The sequence below is a fragment of the Notolabrus celidotus genome, chromosome 9 (genome assembly GCF_009762535.1).
Source record: "Notolabrus celidotus isolate fNotCel1 chromosome 9, fNotCel1.pri, whole genome shotgun sequence".
Taxonomy (NCBI): Eukaryota; Metazoa; Chordata; class Actinopteri; order Labriformes; family Labridae; genus Notolabrus; species Notolabrus celidotus.
In genome coordinates, this window is record NC_048280.1 from 15326722 (window position 1) to 15349404 (window position 22683).

The following is a 22683-nucleotide window of genomic DNA, read 5'->3' on the forward strand; positions in this document are numbered from 1 at the left end:
ATGAAGTTATTCTTCAACCTAAGTGAATCGAAATTAAAATAGCTAGTCACTTTCATAAAATATAAAAAGATGTAAGCCAGAGGAGCCAGTATAAAAGTTTAATTCTTCACTTTTAAACACCATTAAGAAGTGGCACACATGGTGCTCTGTTGGTACAAATGCTAAGGCGTAATAACCTGTAACAAAAATAAACTTCAGGACACAACACTGGATTAACAAAACAACATGAAATATGGAGTACATATTCTTTATGGAGACATCAAGAGTCACATGAGCACAGTAAAACCTCATACAGGATGACAACAGCAAATAACAACTGGACAGACGCACAAGATTTAATGGTGGTAAAACCGTTTCTTTTAAATAAAGCAATTTAAAACACGCAAGTAATTATGTATTAATAAAAGCTGACAACTTGAAGCTGCACATTAAATACAACACAATTACATAACTTAGTACAGGCAGTGCTGGAGAAGTTTTTCTCTATGTTGTCAGCAGTATGCTTTGAGGTCTACATCATGGAATATAAAAGAGTTATGAATACACACTGAACATGGAGCAGGCACTTCAATATAAGCTGTGAAAGGTCCTATTGTCATATCCTAAACTACAATTTACAGTGGCCAGGTATTTAAAATATGTGAAAATACTATGCCCTTGATTAAAGCAGGTCTGGCATTACTATAACGTAGAGTGAAGATGTTTATCGTTTCTTAGTTCTCACATTTTACTTAAAACCCAGAACTTCAGGACTTAATCTTCATCTATATGACAAACAGGGTTAATTTGTCATAACACATGGCAACATAAACATCATTTACAGATAACCTCTCAGTACTGTCTCATTGGGTTAAGTGTCAAAATGTCTGCTTCAGACGTGTGTGACCCATTCAACCAATGCTTTTCAGTCACTACATTTTTTTTATCCAAGTGATACATTACCCTTTACTAAAATAGGTTATTTGTATCATTAATTACATTTTATTCTTTCCAATATTATCCAAAATGTCTTTTATGGTCTTATGATCAGCACCAGATTTGTTCAAGGTGCTATACAATTAAACCCCCTTACCCAAATTTCCATCTCAAAATATGGTGGTCCAGGTTTATTTAAAATCTAACTTTGTTACTTCTATGTTCTTGATATCAGGGGAAGAACAGGGGAGTAAAATACACCTGGCCTGACAGTTTTTTGTCCTGCTTCATATGCTCTCCTGAGCAAAGCCCACACACCAACCTGCAAGCATACACACTGATGTACTCAACACAACTTTATAAATAGTCTCTCAATGGACGGTCTCACTTTCGGCAAAAGAACATGTACTAGTACATTACACAAAATATAGTTAAAATAAAAAATATTTTTCTCTAAAATCATTTAATTCTGCACATTTTCATCCAAAATATTTGAGGTATAGTTTATACTTCATTTGTATGTTACACTTGAGCAAAAGGTTACATTTCCAGGGATTGACACTTAATAGCAATATCACCATTAAGGGAGTGTTGATGACACACTTTCTACTTAATATACAAAACAATCCCGAAAGATCTGAATGCACCCCCAGAAAAGAAAATTAAATAAATTCAGAGAAATAACCACAATGTTAATAAGGGCTTGTACAAAGTAAATGGAGTGAACATACGTTTCTCAAGAGTTTTTAAATAGAATTGTAATTTCCCTTCATAAAATCGAACAATGTTTCAAGGTCTTTTCTTCAAAAATTCGATACCTTTCTCCCCTGAGTAACATCCTTTTCTCTTTAAGTCTTTAAACATATGACTTACACTGGGCAATGGAAGCATCAGCTGTGCTACCAAAGGCCCACCTGATGTGAAAAAAGGCAACGTCCATGTATCATGTTGAAAGCTGACAAAGGACACTTGGAGTGTGTAACAAAACCTGACAAAGACATGACTGCACTAAAATGGAGTGGATATCTCTTAATGTAAGTGAAAGGATAGTAGTATTGCACTTGGTGCTGCTAAGACCAATACAAAATCAAACAATATAGTACTTACTAACAAAATACATTTTGACCTTGAGCAGTGGCACAGCCCTTATGTTCACTGTTGTTTTGTATTCAGCCTAGTGTAATTTATCCAACATTAAATGTGATGTTAATTTATGTTTTATTTCTGTTTGCCAGAGAATGACCACATAAGTTATAGAGATCTTGATGGTTTGTATTGGTTCTATCATTTATATTGGTATTTTCTTTTAAAGAGAGAATAGATAGTCTAGATGTATCCCAAGATTTCAACAATGAAACCAAATATCCACACTGCCTTTTTTCCACCACCAGGTGGGCCTCAAGGGCCCATACAGGTTTACATTTGATGCAGAGGTGATCAACAAATGGTAGTGAAGTCAAACATGCCAATTCTATCCAAATGGCCTCCTCTAAATTTCACTTATTTTACAATTTTTCAGATCTAACGAGCCTGATTTGGTGCAATGCAGCAACATGCAGAGAGCTTCTGCTACTTGGTGCATGCTGAGTAGATGTTTGCATGTCTGCACTGACCCAGGAGTGATCATCTCAAAAGATCTGCCATTGACAGATAAGTGGAAAAACAAAGGAAGAGTGACATTGTGAAATGGAGTACAGGGGGTCTATAATTCGTCTATTCGGTCTTGGGGCTGAAGCTGACACCTGGCCAGTCGTAGGTGTCTGGCATGAAGGAGTCGTAGCTGGTGTTCCACACGGTTGCACGTACAAAGCTGTCCTTGTCCACAGGCTCAGGGTAGCGGAATGCCATGCCTTTAGCATAGACATACTCCACCACCTGCAGCAAGAAAGAGTTATGAGAGTTAACTAACAAAGTATAAATTCAAACTAAGGCAGCAAAGTTCAAATGAACATTAACAGGTTTCCATTCAGCTCAAATTGGGGCTCTCAGTTTTTCCAGCAAATAGGTTGTTTGCATATAACGTCATTTCCGTTGCGTGGCAGTGGCGCGAAATGCAGATGGGGGTCAGGAAGTGATTTGCAACAGTCTGCACAGATACATACACACAAGAAACATGCCTACGGTTTGCATTTTTTACGGTTTCCCTAATTGATAAAACAGAGAGAAGTCGACAAGTTTTTATCGTGTCCAAATGGGAGTGGTTCTCAAGGGGAAGATGCAAAAAACTCTCTGAAATCGAGGAAACAGTGGATAGAATACCTTTGTTAATGGTCAGTGGGAGTGGAGTCGGATTAAGCCTGTGTGTGTGGTGACCACATTGTCCAGGGTAAGTTAAAGTAATGTATGCATGCTGTGTATATGTCTATGTTTAAGTAGCTAACTCCTTCCATACTTTGTAATGTTACGTTTCCCATCTTTGTTCTACTGGAGTTTTTAACCATTAACGTAATGATTTAAGTTATTATTTTACTTGCTGCAAACTAGCGTTGACTGGACCGTTAAGAGTGGCTAAACTGCGGTAAGTAAACAAAGGTTAGTGTTGATAGCATTGTGGCTAGGAGGACAATTCATATGGAAATTCATTGAAAAATACTCACCCTGGCAAAAACCTAACAACAATCGTTGTTGAGCATCTTGATACCCAGGTCGTGGACCAAACCACTCAAGAAAATTGTGAGCCTCAAGGCTTTTGAAAGCCTTCATTTGCTCGGTGGTGTAAAATTAAGTCTGGAGGACGAGGTAGTTAGTGATGTCAACAGCAGACAAATTCAGAAATAAACTCTGGTCAGTTAAATAATCGGAAGTCCTCATGAGAGGATTATCTCTTCTGACATAATCCAGAATTTTTTTCGGTATCGCTGTCTTTTGATGGTGGATAGAGCAGCACAGTACGGGCTTTCCTCGGTTGCGTCCATTCTGAAATGTAATTCCTGACCCCCATTTGAATTCCACACATCACTGGCATGATGTTATTGCAAACAACCTATTGTCAGTTAATGAGACGTACCTTGACAGCCATCTGGACAGAGACCTCTCTGATGTTGGAGAGAGGGGGATAGAGTCTGCCTTCTTCAAGGTCTTTATCCGTCAGATGCTCTGATAGGGTCTGTGAGGGGTAAAAAATACTTTTAGGCTTTTGATGAACTTATGGGTCCAAAAGTAAATGCATAATTCATTTAACAACAGTATATTATTCTGCTTTTTGCTTTCTACACCAGTGTTAAGTTACATATCTAAATATTGTGGGCTTTTGAATAACAAGTCATAAACCCTACTACAAAAACCAATCCATGCCAAACATTATACTACTGAACAAAGAGTACTGGCAAAGGAATCATGATGTAATATTTATCAATAATTCTATTGATCAGTGTAGTTAAGTTAAATGTAGCCCAGAGAAAAAGGGAAAGAACACAAATGGAAGAAGTGCAAAGCAGGATCAGCCTTTTAAAAGCTCCTCATCTATTAGTAGTTATGGCAGATTCTAGAAAGAAAGGGAACAGGAGACATAAGAGGGTTAAAGAGGGTTTACACGACCAAACACAGCGTACATGGCAGCGTGAAAAGTGCAAGATGGAGTGAGGTACGGTAACGGTTAAGATAAATGTAAAGATAAACATCCAAAGTGTGAGAAGACAAAGACTGGGAGATACTTAGTGATGACTTCAGACCTTGGCAGCCTCTAAGAAGACTGTGTCGCTGATGTGTCTCACTCCACTCAAGATCACAGCCAGAGCCACACCTGAAATACAGAAACAGCATGTTTTAATAATAGAATGCAGTTCCCTTTTGATTTCCTTTTGTCATGCAGTAATGTTGCCCCTTAAAGCAAACACTGAGGAAACAGTAATCTTTAAGTTTAAAGTTACTGATAGTAAACTCTGTATATTCATTTTAGTGTTTTCACCTGGGAAGATGTAAGCATTGTTCCCTTGTCCAGGAGTGAAGACACGGCCATCTTTTAGAGTCACTGGACCAAATGGACTGCCACTGGCATACAGACATCTACCCTGTAGGTCAAAGATACACAGGGTGAGAGAGTTATAATGTAAAATAAGGAAGGACAAAAAGACAGGAGAGTGTTTTCAGAGCACAGTTGCTCCAAATAAGAGCGAAAGAGCTGTGTACATCAGTGAGTGTGTAGGCGTCCTCTGCTGTGCACTCTGCTTTAGTGGTTGGGTTACTCAGGGCAAAGATGATTGGTCGGTCATTCAGGGTTCCCATGGCTTTGATGACATCATGGGTGAACAGACGTCCAGCTCCTGCTACACCTGGAAGACAGAAGAAAAACTGCTGGTCACCATGTGCTACATGTGCTATCTTAGCCCCCAATTATATCAAGCTAAGTCACAACAGGAGGATTTGGGGCTTTTTTTTTACCCTAATCTATTATCTTAGAGTGCTGATTGGATAAATAATTTTGAAAAAACAAAATACAATTAGCTGATGCAATCATACATGGATACATTTAATACTGCATAAGAGCTTGAGGGTAACAGAAATACAGAAATAAGAGGTACTTTACCAATAATAGCTGTGGGTTTGATGGTGTTGACTGCATCCAGGAAACTCTGCACATCCCCTGGGCTGTCATGGACAAATGCCTCCTGATTCGTGTCTGTTTCCTGCGGTCTGCCCTAGAGTCACAAATATGACATTGATGGCATCAGTAACTCAGTTAAAGTAGAGTCAACCACTTTTCATCAACTCTACAGACTGTCTGGCTTCCTGTCCAGGCAGACATATAATGTATGTTTTGGTTGTCAGTGTCTATACTACACACACATGAATGCTCACAGACCCACTTACCTTTACTAATAAGCCATGTTTATCGTACATCCAGATCTTTTCTCTGGCCTCAGCTTGGGTCATCCCCGTCTCTGCCATGGCCATGACAATCAGGCTGGCAATACCTAGAGCAGCCTACGGAGAAAATAACCTCATCAAGCTCAAAATTCAAGTCATTCAGATTCTGTAAACATAGTGGAACTTATGATGCACTACTCTAGTCAGTAGGGGGCAGCATGGCTCTTACAAAAGGCCCATTTTATTATTTTGATGTATGGTGCTTATAACAGATGTAATTGGGTAATAAAGGAGAAAAACCAAAACCAAGAGAGCCTATATTGATTGAATAGGTGAATATTTTCCTACCTCTCCAGCTCCCAGGAAGAGCACTCTGTGTTCAGTGATGGGTTTACCAATAGCTCTCTGGGCTGCCAACAGACCAGCAAGGGCCATAGACGCAGTGCCTGAAAACATACATATATGTATACAGAAGGGTTTGCCACAGATACACAACATAAACACATAAACAACCATATACATATATCTCTTTATCTATGGTATCTGCCTTAAAGCTGGGGTTGGTAGTCATATTTAGGGGGCGGGGGGGTTGACAGAGTCCTGAGGAAGTGCTACATTCAAATTCCTGCTAGTTTTCCGTGACTACCAACCCAAGCTTTAAAGGGAAAGTAGGTGAACTGGCATAGTGATAAACACTTTTCTTGAGTGTTGTGTGAAGAGTTGTATTCAAACCTTGGATGTCATCATTGAAGGTGCAGTACTTCTCCCTGTATCTCCTGAGGAAGCGGAAAGCGTTATGGTTCCCAAAGTCCTCAAACTGGATCAGTGTGTCCTGTCCATATTTTTCCACCACAGCTTCCATGAACTCATCAATCAGATCATCGTAGGCCTGAGAGCGATCTCGCTTCTGGTACAGACCCATGTACAGTGGATCCTTGAGGAAGTCTGATTGAAGGGCAAGGACAAAGATATGAAGGGTAATCAGATTTCCACTAAGCATGCATACAAATACAAAACAAGCGAAAACACAGACTCAGCTGTCTTACCTCATTGTCTGTGCCAACATCTATCGCCACAGGTAGACACTTCTCAGGTCGGATGCCAGCACACGCGGTGTACAGGCAGAGTTTACCAACAGGGATTCCCATCCCATAAACACCAAGGTCCCCTAATCCTAAAATACGCTCTCCATCAGTCACTACTACTGCCTACAGAGAGAGAGGGAGAGAGAAAGAGAAAGGTAGAGACAGAGAGAAAGAGAAACTGCAGATTAACATTATAAATATAAAAAACTAGACCTTGTTATTTGATTGGATTCAGGTACTCACTGCAACATCAGTCTCTGGCCAGTTGTCCAAGATGGATCTGACGTGTCCTCTGTCCCGAATGGAGATGAATAAGCCTCTGTGTGAGAGAACAAGATGATAGTTTATTACTTAAACCCTCATAGTGTGATTCACTTCAGAACAGAACAGAAAAAGAAAATACATACATATTTTAACAGTCAATGCCTATAGTTCATCCAGAAGAGCCTTTAAATGTTTCCACTTTAAAGTCTTTTACAGAGCAAGTGAACAGGATGTTGGCCTTTGACTACATCAGAGTCCAGACGGAGGTGAAGTGGACGAGCATAGATATTAATTTCAGTTCCAATTAGGGATGGGTACCGAATTCGGTACTTTTATAGGTACCAACCGAATTCCGTCGGTACTACCGAGTACCGACTCACGTAAAATCAAACGGTACCATATTTCGGTACCTGAACGCATCCCTGTGACTGTGAGGGAGTGGAAGAGTAGGCGAGTTTCCATACTTTCCCCCTGTAATAAAGTCAGAGACTGATCGGTGAACGTCTCTGCTCTCTGCATGTGTGCGGGAGCGCGCCAAACGGAGCCTGCAGCTGACGGGCGCGCGCACTGACCGCGAGGCAGAACTGCAGGGGGATTCTATGGTTTTCAGTCTATGATTTTTATTTACAGTCTATGGTTGAGACTGACCCTCTGGCTCCGACTACCTGCCCTGTTTATAACCGTTCCTGTGTGCGTGAATGCCCACAAGTAAGTTGTGTGTCCTTTATTATAAAGGACGGAGAACTGACTTTTTCCGTCCGTAGGCATTCACCGTGTGTTCATTAATAAACTCCAGAAAGAGCAATTAGACGCCACGAGCACGTGTCAGCTAATATATCTAATCACCTATATAATCTGTTTCTGTTCATTTCATGTTAAATTAAATAAATATGTTAAATTAAACAAATTTTAGATTTTTTTTTAATTAACATTTATTACCACATAAACACACAAAAGTACCGAAAAGTTGGTACCGTGAGTACCGGTACCGATTCCCAGGTACGGGTTATCGGTACCGTATCGGTTCAAATGTGAAAGGTACCCAAGCCATAGTTCCAATTAAATTAGTAATCATATCCATTTCTTAAAGTGAGCCAAGTGTCACTTCACCAAAGTTGCCAAACATTTCTTGTGATAGATTCTTACATCATTTTCTATCTAACTAGTTGATTCTTCTTACTTTGGTCTTCTAAAGATGTGTCCATACTGTGTGCAGGCCAGGCCTACAGTGGGAGTGTAGACAATTGGCATCAGGTCCTCTATGTCCTCCATCAACACTCTGTAGAAGCCTCTCATTTCTTTCCTGAATGCCCATCAGTAGACATACCTGTAAGAAAAAAAGGGGGGAAATTACAAAAGAGAGGGAAAGGTAAGCTTTGAAGATACTAAAAAATGATGAAAAGCAACAAAAGTAAATCATACTGTGATTGCACATCCAACTGTTTTAAGCAAAACACATCCTTACTTCTGTAACGGATCAGTTATCTTCTTGAGATTATTCTGAAAGCGCATAGCCTGAGTGTCCTGAGTCTCCACTTTGGGAGGCAATAGACCATGTATCCCCAACATCTGTCGCTCCTGTAGAGAAAGGCCATGCCCTGAGGAAAAACACAGATACAGAGAAGAGTAAGCAGGGAGACCCAATGCCAACTGGTGTCAACTTCTTATTCATGGAGTTTAAATTCTCTCAAGCTGCAGTGGCTGAAGTGACTTCAAAATGTGATGTTGTTTGTATGTGTTTTGAGTGCTTTCAATCCTGAACTTCAACAATCGTCTCGCTCAAGACCAGAGTGCACCTTTAACTTTAAATTAAGGCTGTAGTCCATCAACATCTTGCCTGAAACCTCCCTTACAAACGAGAGAGCTGTTTTGTTTTTTAACGTTACAGAAAATCTTACAGACATCACTTTAAATGTTTCAAAATATTCCAGTATCACACTGCAAAATCCCTCAAATCTTACCAAGTGAATTGTCTCATTTTAGTCAAAATGTCTTATCCCACTTGATTTAAGATAAATTTACATAACAAGTAACATTTGAGCAAGATAGAGGGACATTTTTTAATACAATTAATCTTAAATATCTTGTTAAGTCAAAAATTCTTGAGTTCTTGTGTTGAGTTGTAATTTAGAAGAAACAAGGTTTGTTTACATGTCATACATTTTTCAAGCTGAGATCTTATTTGTAGAAGACAGATAATATTGATTTAAGACAGACCCTTTACTTGATTTAAGTAAATGCATTTTATTGGAGAATCTATCAGAAAACAGCTCCATTGATAAAAGAAAGAAAGAAAGAAAGAAAGAAAGACAGAAAGAAAGAAAAGCTGTTTTTTTTTTAGGGTGGGTTACAGTTTTCAGGCACTGTTTATTCTAAATCAGATAAAAATAAACATCCTCAAACTACATGCACACAATGAAACACCTACTTTTTGAGCATAGCTGGCTTATCCTATAAAGTCAACATGACTGAATATTAGTGATATCCACTCCAGCTGACTATGAGAAGACATTATATCTCAAAATGGGTTATTGCAGCCCAGCTTCAGGATCATATGCACTTCCACGGCCTGTATGAAACATTTCAACCAGGTTTCCGCTCTGCTCACAGCACTGAACTGCTCTGGTCCGTGTCACCAATGACATCCTTATGGCAGCTGATGCTGGCTCTCCTTCCCTCCTCATCCTCCTTGACTTGACAGCTGCTTTCGACACCATTGACCACCACATTCTTCTCAAACGTCTCCATGAAGACATGGACTCTCAAACTCTGCCCTGGATTGGTTTACATCCTACCTCTCTGGGAGGACCCATTTGGTCAGCATGGGACCTGCAAAGTCCGCAACGCTTCCTCTCACCTGCGGTGTCCCTCAAGGGTCTGTACTTGGTCCATTGCTCTTCACAATATACATGCTCCCCCTTGGTCATATCATCAGCCAGTATGAACTTTCATTCCATTCTTATGCCGACGACACCCAGCTGTACATCAAAACCAACTCAACTGCTCCATCACCTCTCTCAACACTCACCACCTGCCTGGAGGAGATGAAGGCGTGGATGAGCCAAAATTTCCTTCAATTAAACTGCTCCAAATCCGAAGCCATACTTATTGGCACCCCCCACCAGGGTCCAATCATCCCCCATAACCACCATCACCTTTTCTGGACAATCCTATCCCCATTTCATCTGCTGTCACCAACCTCGGTGTGAGGACTGGACCCTCACCTAACATTCGACAACCACATCAAACACCTTCCAATCCTGCTTCTTTCACTTAGGAACATTGCCAAACCGCCCCCTCCCTCACCGTATCTGACGCTGAAAGCTCGTCCACGCCTTCATCTCCTCCAGGCTCGATTACTGCAATGCCCTCCTCATCGGGCACCCCCATCAAAATCTCCACAAACTCCAACTATTCAGAACACCGCAGCCAGGATCCTACTCAGAGTCAGAAAACACGAACACATCACCCCAGTACTCCGCACTACTCACGGGCTTCCCGTCACCCGCAAGAATCAACTACAAAATCGCACTCATCACCCATCAGTGCATCTATGGAAACGCCCCACTCTACCTAAAAGAACTCCTCACCCAGCAAACCCCAACCCGGAACTCATGCACTCCACAATCAGAACCTCCTCCACCCTCCCAGAACCAAGCTCCGGACCATGGGAGATCGGGCCTTTTGGTGCTGCTGCACCACGTCTGTGGAATTCCCTGCCCAGCCACCTCAGAACCCCACAGACTGTGGATGCTTTTAAAAAACATTTAAAGACCTTCCTCTTTAAAGAGGCTTTTAACTGATTTTAAGTACTGCTTTTAAAAGTTTGTTTTTACTGTGTGCCTGTAGCACTTTGAGATTTCTGGAATTGAAAAGTTTGAGTAAGAAAATTTGAATTGTTAGCATTCCTCTCTTATTCTGAGACACTAAGCTTTAAAATACTTGTAAAATATTGCTTAAATAGTTTCCCCTGCTTGTTTAAGATCAGTTTTCTAAATTTACGTCTTATTTTAAGAAATCTTACCAAGCAAATTTTCACTTGTTCTATTGGCAGATTGTTTGCTTATTTCAATGTAAAAGTACCTTCAAATAAGTTTTTTTCTTCTTGTTTTTGGAGGGGCATTTTTTTCAGTGCACACTTGAATAAAAAGAACCACGAGACTAACTTCCAGTAGTGGTACTAATGCATGAGGTGTTCCCTTCCTAGCAGTAGTGATATCACAGGAAATGGACGCTTTCTGTCAGGAAGTCTTTGTCACCAGAGTGTGCAACTTTGCTGATGTGCAACTTAGAGCAGGATGACCTATTGACTTTTAACAGGAAAATAGAGGCAGCTGAATTGGAGGGGGCACATCAGACGACAGAATTTGCAGTTGGAGAAAATAAAGAAAAATGTACAAGAGGGGAGTAGCCTTTAAGAAGCCCAATCAGAGGACTCTGAGAAGGAAACACCCCATGTAAGAGAGAGGATGGTGGAGGAGGGGTACAAAGTGATTCCATGTTTCTGCAGGGTGTTTTAGTGTGTATGTAGGTTTACCTCTGGTGAAATATGGGCGTAACATATGGAAGCCATAACGTCTGAGGCCTGGAGAGGGTCTGATATTTAGTGAGAGTGATAGATGCTGGGGGCTCCCCTGGTATAGTGCTGAGTCATGCTGATGGAGCATTTCACTTCCCTCAGCTCCAGTGCTCAGTTCCTCTAAACATAATGAAATGTGCTGCAAAACTTTGCTTTCTGTTATTGTTTGACCAAGAAATTAAATGTTGGACAAGTTGTCAGTGTTGCCTTTTTGCATTTAAATGTTTTAATTATTAGACCAGTCTGAAAAAGGAGCATAGTCTCCAAAATGTAAAATAATGCACATGCTCATATTTGTACTGTTTCTCCTGATGCTTATTCAATATACAGTATTCATCAATATAAACCAGAAATACCTATGTTCTTCTCTACACAGAAAGTAATTAAAATACTTCATGCTTTTAAAAAATAGCACACAACCTTTCAGGGTTTGGATAATAGAATGCTATTTATAATCTACCTATGTGTGAACTGTAAAAACATTGGTTTAAGTTATTTCTTATTTTATATGTATAGTTCATTAATAAGACTACAATAAAGAGATAATTCATCCAGCTTTGTATAAATAATACGTGAATTAGTTGAGGGTGATGTGGTATCCCAGCCTTTTATGTGCAGAGAGCGATATCTTTCAAAATATATCTTCATTACTAAATTCAGCTTTATTAACAGCGTAACATAAAATCACGTGTGCAACACTTTGACCTTTACTGATCAGTCATGACAGTCACGTGATGAGGCAGTCTGCCAATGCAAGCCAAGAAGAGGAGCCAGAACACTGCAGCTTTTGTCTTGCAGTTTTACATTTTATAAGATTTCAGATACATTTCTGTTGTTTCACTGACATCTTACCAAATGAAGCCATACAACAACATGCCCAAAGAAGAGAAGTGTTAAACAGCCTAGTGCACTGAGCCACTTTCTGAGAGCTTTTATTCTTTAGGGAGTTTTGATCTTTTAAATGAGTTTTTAATCTGACCCAAACATTAGGAGAAAGAAATAAACAGAATTAAGAGTCAGAGCAGGAGAGCTATGGTGTATAGATGCTCTACATACAGTTATTCATTCAGCCAGCGGTCTGTAAAAAAAGTTTACATTCACTGTAGGTTACAATGTGTATATTAGCAACAGTGTATGGAGTCATGGCTAAGTTTAGTGTACCCTGCACAAAGTGAGATCATGTCACCTCAAGCAGCAAAGCCTCATGTTTCAAATGTCATTTAAACTTGCACTAGCCGGTAAAACCAGACACTTCCTTACCGCAAAACAATTTCACTGCCTGAATAACCAAGGGCAGGAAAATCAATTTTTAAACTGTGTTCAGGTACCAGCAACAGACAGATCAATATTAAAGTTCTCCCGTCACTCAATGTTAGATTATTATTATAAATCAACAGGCAATTATTATTTATTTATATATTATTTTTCTTAGTTTATTATCAATGTCATCATGATTAATAATTGATTATTGTTGTATTCTATTATATTTTTACCTTTAATTATTTTGTTTTTGTTTTATTTTTTATATTATTATTATAATTATTATTTTATTTTAAAACTATTATTATCATTTTTTAATTATTATTATTATAATTATTATTATTTTTTAAATTATTATTATTATTATATATTATTTTTTTTAATTATTATTTTTTAAATTATTATTATTATTTTGTTTTTTTACTATCATCATTATTATCTTTTTTATTATTACTACTATTATTATTATTATTATTATTATTATTATTTTTAAATTATTATTATTATTTTATCTTTTAAATTGACATGGCTGAACCATCACTTATGCTATGTTTTGCAATGTCAAAGCCACTGTAAAATAACCAATAAACAATTGACTACAAAACAAATTAAAAAAAATCAACAGGCCACTTTCCCGACACCATCAAATAAGTAGTTCATACACATACTGTATGTAAGAGCAAGCAAATCCGTTACATACATATTTCCCAGCAACCTGCACTAGCTGAAGAAATGTGGTTTGTATTGTTCTTAGTTATCATATTATTATTTGCAAGTCAAATTGAGTCCCTGCCTTGCTGCGGTATGAAGTGAAAACATTGCATTGGGTGTGGTGACACGCGCATGGCAGGGTATGGCATCTTATTTGTATAGGACAATTAAAACACAGGAAGTTCAAAGAGCTTCATGAGAAATATGCAAAGCAGGATAAACATTAATATAGATATAACTGGTGATAGTGCAGTACAGACGAAAAGTAATCGCTCTAACTTCATCAGAAGGAGATAAACAGAAAAGTATTTGGCCATTATTAACAAGTCATTTTGACTGCAGTGTCCTGGTAGTGGGGCTTGGTGGAAAATCTAGCTGACTAAGAGAATCCAAAGAATGCTTTTCGCCTTGTGTTAAACTACCAATTAATCACTAATCCCTTTATTCACAGTCTTGTTTACTACACACAAAACATCACTGTGTCTTCATCTGAGCTTAACAAGCAGGCCAGGTCAGTATTTGTTAGTATATCCGGTTCCAGGCAACATTATTATTCTTATGTCCAAACAATGCCAAATACGTTTTTCCCCCTAAATTATATTTTCTACAGCAACAAAATGCAAATAACTGATGGTATTGAATACAGGTACATGTTACCACTGATTATCAACGATCAGACTCACAAAACTATTCTCCATGGTCATAGTCTTATAATGTGAAGACTCATAATACAAACAAAATGTACTTCAGACTCACAGTGTCCAGTTTCTGTCTACTCGTTCTTATTGAGAAAAACAACATGTGTTTTCGGTCAGGTGTCAGCCGGGAGCGCAACCGGGTTATAATCAGGCCAGCGGCAGAAAAGTTCAGACGGCTCTGTTGTTGCTGATCTGCAAACATAGTGCACTAGAATTCCCAACAGTCTGTTGGCTTTGTATCCAAAGGTGGGGAAATGTCCTGTTTAAAGTTGTCAACCCTTTGTGTCGTTGTTGGCAGAAGTTGCGTATTGATCCTCTTTAAAAGCGCACGTGGAGACCTGACGCACAGCCACAGCCGCCAGCTGAGCGTCTCCACTGTTTAACAGCTGATTCACATCGAAACATGCTTTAAACTTAAAATGCCTCCCTGATAGCTGAGTGTAATATGAGACCACATGATGGTTGTTACAAGTGATGGAAAACTGAAAACAAAATGCGTGTTTCAAGTAATTTCTTAACAATCAATTAATCAATAATCGATTAATTGTGTAGTATCAAGCAACGTTATTATTCCCCTCGTTCCCGTTACGACAGACCAATCAAAGCTAATCTCCAATCCTCTGTCCTGATTGGTCAGGGGGGCGGCCCCCTACTACGTCTTCCGATTGGTTAAGAGTCTGGCACTATCATGACTGCACACGCCAATCTGTGTTGGGGGCTAAGAGGAAATCTGGTTGGATGGGATAGCGTTGACATACGAAGTCCCTCTCTCTGAACAGATGTTACTCTGTGACTAAAACAGCAGCTTTAAGTGTTGAGGTTTTTATTGTTGTACCACTATGCATGGATAAGATGAACTGATTCAGTTCTGACTTGACTTCTTCTTCTATCAGCAAAAATAGTCAAAATATTACACTGAATTTATTTTTAGTCACACTAAAGCACCGCTGTAACAAGAGATGAGAGCAGATAGTTGAACGTATGGTCAAATACCTGGATATAAGGATTAAGAATTTAAGGAGGTGATATAAGGATCAAATTACAAAGAAGAACAAAGACAAATTGACATAATCAAGAATTCACAATGCTATTTCATGTCGTGTGTATTCTTGCTATGATTTGCAGTACATCCCTCTTTATAACTTTATCCCATCCACAAACAGATAAATGTTGTCATACACTATAGTATTTCTCTGCTCAGATACATGAAAAGCTAATGCCAATTAGCCTACTTTATAACCCAACATAACTGGCATGGATCCAGCACAAATGGGCTGACATGCTGAAACACATGTTAATAAAGCTGCCATCTGTTTAAAGCCTTTTTAAATGCTGACGCATACACACGACAGTAATCCACTTACTTTATTGGTGCGAGGGTTGAGCATGAGGGGCTTTCCTTTCTCTTTGGTGTGTGCCCATCTGCATACAGTGACACAGGGCCTTAAAGACCAGGTGGTTCTTAACCTGGACAGCATGGTGGTCACTCACTGGTCTGAAGGGTCTACTGGGGGAAGACTGCTGAAGAGGAAAAGAGAAACAAAGATGAAAAAACAACCTATTGTTTTCAGAGACATGATCATCATCAATTCAAATTGATCTGCAATGGATGGCCTCGGTAAGCAGCTGCCCTGGATGCTGTAAATAACAAGAATGTTTATGGTCATACTGCCACAAAGTCCCATGTTTTCATGCAAAATCGCATCATAGATGGTATATTAAAACATGTACAAATACAACTTTGATTGCAGGAGTTTAAGGAACCATAACAACAAATCACATCTCTTTCTGTTTCCTGTGGTCAGCTTCCAACAAAGATAAAAGTAAATAAAAGTGAACTCTTCAGTTTAAATGTATGTCTAAACCAGGGGTGTCCAAAGTACGGCCCGGGGGCCAATTGCGGCCCAAGGTCCATTATTTATGGCCCCAAGCTTCCATCTTAAATTGTGTTATTTATAGCAAAGAAATTAATCACAGTTTCTTTCTACAAACAAAACTAAAGTCAATCCAGAAACATCTCAAAAAGCTTCATATGGACTACCTGTCTAAAACCAAGCTCTGGGAATTCTGCAAGACGGCAATAAAGAAGAAACACAAGGACTCTTAAAGTTGACAAGTTTTCAAATTCATGTTTTTATCATGATGTGAAAATGTTCTTGATGAACACTAAAACTCAGAAGACACAAAAGAGGACACAAGACAAGATCAAATTATAAAATTGTGCAGAAAAGGCACAATTTGGTGCATCAAAAATGTTCAGAACTCAGGAAAGTAATTATTTAGTTCTTAAAATGTTGTCTGCTGGTCAGAAAGGTCTTAAAAAAACATGAAAAAGAAGTGTGATGAAATCTAGATCGTGATCCTGCCATAGGAAAATAATGATACTAAATATTAAATAAATATTTCATGTATAACTTTTAGGATTCCTAAGTCTCAGTAGGAGCCACTGGCCCTGAGGTATTCTGACAAAATCATATGTGGCCCTCTTTGAAAAAAGTTTGGACACCCCTGGTCTAAACTCTTCCCTAATGTCAGCCTTTGAACAAAGTCATCAATGGTCTACCGACTAACAATCACAAGCCTATGAATTCACATGGTGTGCACTCTAAGATTACAGATGCTGACAGCAGGGGCTCGTCATTAATCTGGTTGTGGTACAGAGGTGATTTAGTGTGCAATCTGAGGAAGAAAAAGCTTGGAGAGATTGTCCTAATCCCTTTCGCCATGAGCTCTAAACTAAGACAGAGAACCAGCTAAATCACGATGACATTTGCGACACATCGGAAAGATGAGGAGACCAGGATAGATAACATCACAGATGGGGGGAAAAGCAAGACTAATGAGTATTTTCTGCAGATTACTTCCATTTCAGGAGTACAGGGACATGAGATATGATGGGTGAATACAAAAATGACTGTTTCATGGCAGAATTGTTTTATGTGATAATGATGTGACATCAACAACTCTTGCAGCACACTATCCTTCATGAGGGTCCTTACCCTCCTCTCAGCTGCTGTTGGGTTGGCAGCCTAGAATAGTATCCTCATTGTAAGCGCTATGTCATGCATGTGACCTGTGATTCACTGCTATACTGTGTTATGCTGTGTTGAGGCATTCGTAGAACAGAGGCCAGTTCAGTCCACTCTGAGACCAATGTAAGGTGTATAACATTAAGGGGCGCATTAGTTCTCTACATGATAATTATTGACGCAAAAGGTCATCCTATAAAACTACACAGCAAATGCAGCATAAAGCTATCATGTGATTTAACCTTTAATACAGTAATGGTTCATTGCTTAAGCAAAATAATGGTGCAGCTAAGAAGCAAAACAGACCACAAATGAGATGAAGCCAAAGACATTTCTTAACCCAGATGATATGAAAGCTCATTCTTATTCAAATGACAACTTTTGTGTTGTTTGCTTCCCCTCTTCCTTTTTTGTCCTTGCTTCTTCCTTAATGTCAAGACCCCTGACACAGAGGAAATGCAAGTGAAGCTGAAAGCAAGTTATGTGGGTAACAGGCTGCAACGTGAGCATTATCGCACGCACTGTCTATTTTAGTTTGTTGTTTAGTGACTGCGTGAGGCCAGGACATGTCTAAAAGAAGTGCTCCTTCAAACTAAAAGATCAAACTTAGGTCAACTGTAGTCCCAGCTCTGTCTTATCTTCATACATTTCAAACATACAAAATACGTTAAAAAAAAAGCTTGGGAAAGGATGTAAATGCTGAATGATTGCATGACCTAGAACAACATGCAGTTTAGCTCAGGTGGCAAAAGAGCAAGTGTAAAGCTATTTCACCCATGCAGGCAGCCATGTTTTCCTCTACTCCCTCATTCTGCTCCTCACAACTCTTGCTTGTCTGCATTTGTTATCATAGAGATAAAAACCCAGACAAACTAAAAGAAAATCACAGACACAATAATAAACTAATTTGAAGAATAATGAACAACATACCACTCATATATTACATTAAATAATTCTTGTTATTTTGGAACCAGTATCTGTGTTCATTCACACCAGGGGATTAAACACTGTAGTCTGATCATGAGTCTCTCTCTTTGTCCAAAACATCTGATGAAAGACATTACAAGCATAGCCAGCTAGCTGAGTCTTGGCTTCAGCGACTACATATCCAGGAAACACTGCCTAGAAAGCAGTGTTAAATCAAAGGCCAAAGAGACACACTGTTAAGCGGCACAAATACTCAGCAGCTGACACTTTAATGCTCTGATATTCAGAGGAGGAATAAGCTTTGATGGAGCCTCTTTGCCTTCCTGTCTGTGTCTACTGTTGCTTCCAACCTGTTTCACAAATATGGAAAGCCTGAACACCCGGTTAGAATATGACAGCTTGTAATCTCTGGGGAGACAGCAATGAGATTGCATGTAATCCTTGTTTCCATTTCATGTCTGCCAAGAAGTGAGTTAATTTAGGCATAGACACTCTAACAAACAAGCATATTATCAGTGTTGGAACATTTATTGTAATAAATACAAAAAATGAACAATTTCTACCAACAGGAACTGGTTTGGGTTGTAACTGTTTACATAGAAATATATCTGAGGCAGAAAGAAAAACACATTGCAGTTATTTTTGGTGATTTCTTAACAAAATGACAGTGCACTGCTTATTCTTAACTTGTATTTAAATCTCAGCACAAATACAGTCATTTGCAACAGCTTAACCCTCCTGTTATGTTCGTTTCTCAGGAACAGCAATAACGTTCCTGGGTCAATTTGACCCGGGTCATATTTAATTATCAAGAAGTGTCAGAACCCCCAAAAAATCCCAATAAACATTTATTTAATCTCATTATTAACTCCATTAATAAGCATTTCAATCAATATTCAGTGCAATAGTGTTTTTTAATCCTCACAGATCATGGTTTAATGAGGGTATCTCACCCGTTTTTAAGGAAAATTCATGTTAAAATCAGAATCAGAAATACTTTATTTATCCTGGGGGGAAATTCAGTAAAATAAAAGGGTGTGTGTGTGTGCGTATGTGTAGGATTGGGATGAAATATGTCACAGTTGCAAAGAAACAATTAGTATTTGACACTTCTGACCCCTTTTAGCCTCTACTACATTTTCATTTATATGTTCATTTCACCTATTAAGCCAAGCAGAAGACGTTTCATACCGATAAATACTTTTTTTTTTTTTTTTTTTTACTTTAAAAAGGGTCAATTTGACCCGCAACATAACAGGAGGTTTAAATGTGATGTATTTAAGTATTTACTTCACTGGATAAGTCTTAGGTAGCTTGGCTATTTTCAGATTTTTTTTTATTCTTTCTTTCCTTCTTTTAAAAGTTATATTTTGGGGCTGTTATGTGTTTAGTTGGAGAGGATGGGACAGTGGATAGAGCAGGAAACCAGACGAGAGAGTAGTGCGTGACGTGCTAGAGAGGAGCTGCAGGTTGGAATCAAAACCAGGGGTGGCGTCTTGGGGACAATGACCTCTGCACGTAGGGTGCGCAACATAACCACTAACTCAATGTTAGAGGGTTTTGGAAAAGTACCTGGACACACACTGATCAGCCACAACAGTATGATCCCCTGTGTGATCTCATGCAATCCAATACAACAGCTCTACCAGAAGTTCTAATGTTACTGCTTTTGACATGATCAGGCAGGTGATAACTGTAATTCACGTGTATTATTGAAGATTAGAGGGTGGTGGTGGTGTACTGGAGTGTGTTGTATTCTTTAATATGTAATGATGTTATGGCTGATCAGTGTATGCATGAGTTAGCATGGGTTAATTCATGGAAATTGTTAGTCCAGAGGGCAACAGTAGACAAAGCACAGTCTAGACTTACTATCAAATCTTGTACTATTGGATTTGGAAGTTATTTGGAAGAGAGACTATGTGCTTAACCAATGACTGCATTGACTGAAGAAGACATAATGTGATCAACCAAAGGTTTCACACCGGAAAGCAGAAAGCCAGAGCTTGCTCGTATACACTCTGCATCCTCTGTTAGTTCAAGGCACAATCACTCACATCCACCCACACAACCACACCCTCACAGACACACAAACTCATGCTGCCAAGATTCAACTTTATATGGTCTTTAATGTGAGGTGTCCAAGGTTCAGAGTTCAATGGTACAAAGGTAAAACAATTGACAACACATTTTAGTGTGTAAGCACACTAAAGTGTCACATACCAACACAGCCATGTATCACAGTTATAAGGCAGGGAGGTGTGGATGTAGTGACAGGTGTTTCTATTCTACTAATCTCCTACAATCTTGTTTCTATGTTAGAGGCAGTGTTCAGACATTCACGGACTCAGAGACAGTTTCTTCCTGAGAGCCATCACAACACTAAACACCCACAAACAGCTGACATAAACAATCCCCTCATGTGCAATATTTATATTCATAACTGTGCAATAGTATTCATGTCAAGTGCAATACCAGGAACCGTGAAAACTTTTCATACATGTGCAATATCTTAAACCCAAATACCTCTTCTCCTGACCTGACTGTATATATTCAACACCTGTTTTATATTATTACATATTTATATTGTCTTTTATACATACACTACCAGTCAACAATTTGGACACACCTTTTCATTCAATGTCTTTTATTTATTTTAGGTAGTTTCCACATTGTAGATTAATACTGAAGACATCAAAACTATGAAATAATATGTTTTTGCCATAATATGGATTACAACAGTAGTCAAATAGGGCTATCCTTTGTGTACTAACCCTACCTCTGAACAACACTATTCACGGTCTCAAACAGAAGGCAAGTCATTCTTCAAGTTAACTCTTGACAAGGCTCATGTTAATTAGAAACCACTTCATGAAGCAGACTGAGAATACCAAGAGTGTGCAAAGTTGTCATGAAGGAAAAAGGGGGCAACTTTGCAGAATCTCAAATATAAAACATATTCTGCTTTGTTTAACACTTTTTTGTTAATTAAATAATTCCATATATGTTCTTTCATAGTTTTGATGTCTTCAGTATTAACCTACAGTGTTTCAAATAATTAAAATAAATACAAAGCCCTGAATGAGAAGGTGTTTCCAAACTTTTGACTGGTAGTGTATTTTATACCTGTTTCTATTTTATTTGTATAACATGCACCTTCAGGAGCAGCACTTCTAATTTCATTGTACACCTGACAATGACAACTAAAGGCTATTCTTTGCTCTTTATGAAGTACCATGTGTAACCTATCTGGATTTTAAGATGCAGTAAAATGATAGATACATTTACCCTTTACTGATTCTATCTCCATCTTCTGTTTGTAAATGGAAGTAGAGGAAAGGAATGTCACTGCTGAGTGTGGACATCTAATAACCACGTTTACACAAGAAAATCCTATGGACATGTCAAAAAGATCTTGTCCCTCCAACTCGCTCTTATATCTTAGCCTAGCATTTTTATACACAGCTAATAACAAGGCAGCTAACAACAGCTACAAGCTAACATTTGGCTAGCTGGGGACTGAAATAGACCAAGCTCTGTCGATATATGAGCACCTGTTTCAGCGAGCATGTCAGCGACCGAAAACCTCTACAGTCCAAATGTTTGATGAATATCTGACCCCAACACGGAAGTTTTCTGGCCTGATGACTTACATGCTGTCATTCATTCACTCCATTCTTGGCACACACACGAGAAGTTCTCAGATGACACACAGACTTTCCATTTTTAGAGGATTTAACGACTCGTCTTACCTGCTCTTCAGTGCTACACAAAGGGCGGTATTTCCGACGGTAAAGTTAGTGTTTATAAAGCATTTTTCTCTTGTATTAAACTCCTGAACTGCCTTGACCCTGTGGTGTGTCCCTTAGCGGTAGCCACAGATGCAGTAAGCTGGTGGTGGACTGAGGAGAGTGCTCTCTGTTGAAGAGCTTCACAGTTCGTCCAATCACATGTTGGGATTTCCCTTCTGGTGTACCGTAATACCTGCAACATGCGCAAGACTTGAAAACATACCCATCAGTCGTAGTTACTGTAAAAGAAAGTTATCTCAGTTTTACATTTTTAGGGGGATGAGTTAAATTTTTTTTTTTTTTTTTGTTTTTAATTAATTAGAGTGTCGAGAGAAACTTTGAATTACTTCCATCATTTTTTTTAGTGCTAAAACAAATTAAATTATATAATAAAGAGAGACATACTGTAAACCTTTGACATGTCCTGTATCAAAAACAATATTTAGATGACTTTCTGGTTTGTTTGTTTTTTCGGCAAAATAAGTAAAATGACAAAGTTACAATAACAGAGATCATCTTATGTAAACAGGTGAGAACCAGCCATTAATAACCAGGTTAGAAAAGGTAGCTTTCAGGCTGCAAAAATAACAAGCAGGAACACACAGAAACATGGGCTTC

The 22683-nt window shown here is 38.7% G+C and overlaps 1 protein-coding gene across 1 annotated transcript; it reads right to left on the reverse strand.

The window, feature by feature from the left end:
* Positions 1-84: 84 nt before the first annotated feature.
* me2 (malic enzyme 2, NAD(+)-dependent, mitochondrial) lies at positions 85-22223 on the reverse strand. Its single transcript, XM_034692059.1, is given in 17 exon segments — positions 85-2790; positions 3923-4021; positions 4587-4657; positions 4823-4925; positions 5044-5186; positions 5441-5552; positions 5725-5838; positions 6070-6167; positions 6454-6666; positions 6755-6929; positions 7050-7125; positions 8251-8358; positions 8360-8397; positions 8526-8656; positions 8659-8668; positions 15683-15839; positions 22027-22223. Coding segments are annotated over 16 exon segments (1767 nt in total). The 5' UTR covers positions 15797-15839; positions 22027-22223; the 3' UTR covers positions 85-2628.
* Positions 22224-22683: the final 460 nt, after the last annotated feature.